Source organism: Primulina huaijiensis, unplaced genomic scaffold (genome assembly GCF_012295235.1).
Source record: "Primulina huaijiensis isolate GDHJ02 unplaced genomic scaffold, ASM1229523v2 scaffold207806, whole genome shotgun sequence".
NCBI classification, from domain to species: domain Eukaryota; kingdom Viridiplantae; phylum Streptophyta; class Magnoliopsida; order Lamiales; family Gesneriaceae; genus Primulina; species Primulina huaijiensis.
In genome coordinates, this window is record NW_027355009.1 from 1 (window position 1) to 3,831 (window position 3,831).

The window sequence follows — 3,831 nt, forward strand, 5'->3', positions numbered from 1 at the left end:
CTCACGGCTAGCTGTATCCCTGAACCATTGAGAGTCACACAAGTATCTGACTCTGTGTTCCCGTTGAGATAGTCAAGTTCAAAGAATTGAATATGGCGACTGTAATTTGATGGAGACCAAACAGAATTTTTATAAAAGAGTTTATAAGTTGATTTCATATGTAGTAACAAGTGTAAGTTAGCTTAAATGCTAGTTGAGTAGAGAGTAAAACTGTCTGTTTGACGAAAGAGTTCACAAAACTGACCGGTACTAAAAATGGATCAAAATTTTTAATTTTCAATATATGAACAAAATTTGTATCCTTGACACATCAACACGGTCAGATCGTCGATCAGAGTTATAATGAATTCACAATTATTTATTTAATGAATTTGAAATTTATTAATTAAATAATAGTATTTATATGTCACAACAAGACTAGAGCAGTTTGAAAGCTCGACGGGAACGTCACCCTCCAGCTTGTTTTCTTGCAATATCAAGTTCTGGAGTTGTCCCAGCCTCCAGTTCTGGTGGTATGGGGCAGTAAGACTGCATGAGATCAAACCAAGGGCAACCAAATTGAATTTGTCCAGCGAGGTCATTGTCACCGATTCTGACGATTCTGAGATTGGATAGGGAGCCAAGTTAAGGAGGGATGGGTCCCGAAAGTTGGTTTGAGAAGAGAAGCAAAGATTCCAAATAAGAGAGGTTGGAGAAAGTAGAAGGGGTGGGGCCGGAGTTAGAATTAGTGGAAAGATCAAGGTGGAGCAGGTTTGGCAAAAGCGAGAGAGCAGGTGATGATATGGAGCCACGAAGAGAAGAAGCTGAGAGATTGAGAGCTATGACTTGCTGAAGTTGACAAGAAACTCCTCTCCACGCGCAGAAGCCGGCCTTGTTAACCTCGGACCACTCCTCCAAAACATCATCGTTGTCGACAAAAGATTTTTAACCTCCAAAAGGATTTTGACATCATCAGAATGAAGGTGCTGGCCATTGCCGACGATCAGAAAGAATATCAGCATAAGAAAAGGATTCAGCATTGCTGCAGGTTTATTATTAGAACTAGAAATAGCACTAGAAATAGAAATGTGAAAAGCAGCCTGGTAAATTGGCAACAGTCATCAATGGCCACCGATGTTAAGAACCAGTTATAGAGCGGGAGAGAAGAAAATCGAAGACTCGAGATGAATAATAATAATAATAATAATAATAATGCATGGCATGATGAGACAGACGGATAAACTTTAATAATAACAATAATAACGCATGGCATTATATGAGAGACGGATAAACTTCAAGTAATAAACTTTGTTGGAGGCTACGTATTGAATTGGAATTTTTAACCTACGACCTCATGATTCTTTTTTTATGGCGTCGTACCTAAATTTGGAATATAGGAAATCCTCCACACTTGAAATCAATTGCAGCAAACAAATTGCAATTATTTGAAGACTTAAAAAGTCTTTTTCGTTGTCTGTCTTCTTGTTGCCACAAACAAATTGCAATTGGTCCCTGACGCGTTGTGTCACACGTCTTATTTTAATGGCCAATAAAAAAAAATAATGATGCACACGCCAGACGATATCAAAAATCAATTTGACTGAGTAGAAACCAATTGTTTCATGTGTACGTCTAGTGCAGAATGGGCACACTATTAAAACTCTGATAAATATTGGAAATTACGGCTGTCATTATAGAGTTGATTAATAGCCACGGCCTCATTCACAAACAAAACAAGTCCCTATACCCGCCATGTAGCATGTCCCCGTATATTCCTAGTTTACCGACGAGTCCAAAAAAAACCTCTGGGCATGGGGGGCGGCACCAAAGGGCTCCACAAGCAAGAAAGATACCTAGCTAGCTACTCCCCATTGTTTTGTAAAATTCAGATGACCACACTGCAATAATATCACAACCAATCCATGTAAAAGATTCCTTCATATGACCCAATCCATGCACCCCAATAATGCTCCTGCCAGTAGCACCTGTAATTCTCGCCATCTAGTCTCAAACATATAAATGAGTCAAAAACAATAACTCACGAAATCATTGCGCTAAAGATTTGATAAAACAGCAGGCATACGTCTAACCCTTGGCCAACACACAGCTGAAGGTGTCGAATTCATGAATCTATTCTTGAAGAGCAATTCACCAGACTTGATGTCCCAGAGACGGAGATAGCAGTCCTCTCCACCTGACAATTGCAGACTGTCAGTATCATTGTCGCGTAAATATTTGCATGCATCAAAACAAAGTTTACTTGACCTGACATGACAACTTTCTCAGATGGGTCAACTCCAAGATCTATCCTGGTATGAGAATTAATATTCCCATCATATGATTGAACTGGCCCCCTCTGCATCCCACGATGATCATAGAGCTTGATCTAGAGAGACAAGTTGATGTAATTTATGCAGGTATCAACAATCATACATGCATACACCCCAATCTATGCTGACCATGATCAGTATATTTCTGATGTAACATTTACCGATAGGTGTATATCAAAGGCCTTTGAATATTTAGCATAAACTATAGCCAAAACCTAAACAATCTACATGACAAATTTTATATAAGCACTAAAGTTGGAAGCAAAGAATGACCAGAAACAAGTAATAAATCGATGTTCCAAAACATAAGTAAAAAATTTAGGAGATACCTATTAGATTAAAAAATAAGATACAGATTTCCTCTTCGAAACATGGAAGAGCCCTCGTTATTTAAAACATCCAGTACAATACTCTTCAAGGTTGAGCGTAAGAACATAAAACAACAACTATTAACTAAAACCATCTTCAAAGCTCTTGTAGCCTATTTTATCCTAACAAATTGAGGGATATTTCTAAGATGCGTTACAAAGTCCCAAAACCCTCTAAAATCTCCCAAAAAACTTAATTATTCCAACTCTTTCGAAGCACAATTTGTCGAGCATTTTTTTTCCTTTTCCTGATGTTAACAAAAGTTTAAAGTTTCACAAAAAGAATCTTGAACAGATAACATAGATGGCAGTAACATGTGGTGGTGGATATGCAGCAAAAACTAAAACTAGGATTATAACACAATCAAGATTTTTGCTCATCCGAAACAAATTAGTAACATTCATGTATTTTAGAGCCTCAATATTTAATAATGACAAGACAATTCAAAAAATTTAGAAGACTAACCGATCCATCCATTGAGCTAGCGAAGAAATATTGATCACAAAGCTGAAGTAATTTCAAACTACATTTTGGAAAGGAAAAATAAGAGTGACAGTAATAAAATCAAGTAATACATACAAAGAAGCATATAAAATATAAGGTAGATAGCCAACTAACCAGCAGACAGATGACTGCATTGATATTGTAGAGGAGCTATGAGTGTTCCGGTTGATCTGCATAAATTGACCTCAAAATATTAATCACACTATTCCAATGCTGGCACACAACTTGGAAAACTAATAGAAGCTAGATTGTAGTTGAAGCAAAATTGAATAAAAACTGAAAATGAATTCTGAATATTCCTTGTATCAATATATTGTGGCAAAGAACTCCAGCATTAAGGTACTACTTTTAAATCTAACTAGCATGAAGTACGAGCAATGCACGTAGACACCAATTAGATATAATAGAAATTTAAAATTAATCATCAAACGAAATTTTCCTAAGAGGTAAAAAGCAAATTGATAAAAAATATAACCAATAAAAATATTATTTCATTAAAATAATATTTAATATTAACTTTTGCTAGATTTTTTAACCTTTTTACATATTTCTTTTACCCATCCTTTCTCAGAATTCAACACCATGGATAACTGTTTTTATAATGGAGGGGATCTTTGTAAAATAATGTCAATAATTATTTTCTTCTTTT

General features: G+C 36.0%; 1 protein-coding gene across 2 annotated transcripts; it reads right to left on the reverse strand.

The window, feature by feature from the left end:
• Positions 1-1,556: 1,556 nt before the first annotated feature.
• On the reverse strand, positions 1,557-3,598 carry LOC140966727 (uncharacterized). Of its 2 annotated transcripts, XR_012173426.1 has the most exons (6): positions 3,297-3,598; positions 3,144-3,201; positions 2,245-2,365; positions 2,063-2,173; positions 1,818-1,980; positions 1,557-1,784 (listed from the first exon to the last, which is right to left on the reverse strand). XR_012173426.1 is itself a non-coding variant. In XM_073426975.1 (5 exons), the coding sequence occupies exons 1-5, from the start codon at positions 3,356-3,358 to the stop codon at positions 1,889-1,891; spliced, it is 444 nt and encodes a 147-aa protein (XP_073283076.1). In that variant the 5' UTR covers positions 3,359-3,595; the 3' UTR covers positions 1,557-1,888. The 2 variants fall into 2 exon arrangements, 1 of the variants encoding a protein (XP_073283076.1); XM_073426975.1 differs by having other exon boundaries at positions 1,557-1,980; positions 3,297-3,595.
• Between the last annotated feature and the right edge of the window lie 233 nt (positions 3,599-3,831).

What these genes read in the sequence shown, in the direction of transcription:
- LOC140966727 (XM_073426975.1), bottom strand. Translation starts at nt 3,358, where the DNA reads ATGCAGATCAACCGGAACACTCATAGCTCCTCTACAATATCAATGCAG. An exon ending in TGAGAAAGTTGTCATGTCAG is followed by an intron (nt 2,174 to 2,244) that starts GTCAAGTAAACT and finishes TGCAATTGTCAG; the next exon opens with GTGGAGAGGACTGCTATCTC. An exon ending in GTGTTGGCCAAGGGTTAGAC is followed by an intron (nt 1,981 to 2,062) that starts GTATGCCTGCTG and finishes GTTTGAGACTAG; the next exon opens with ATGGCGAGAATTACAGGTGC.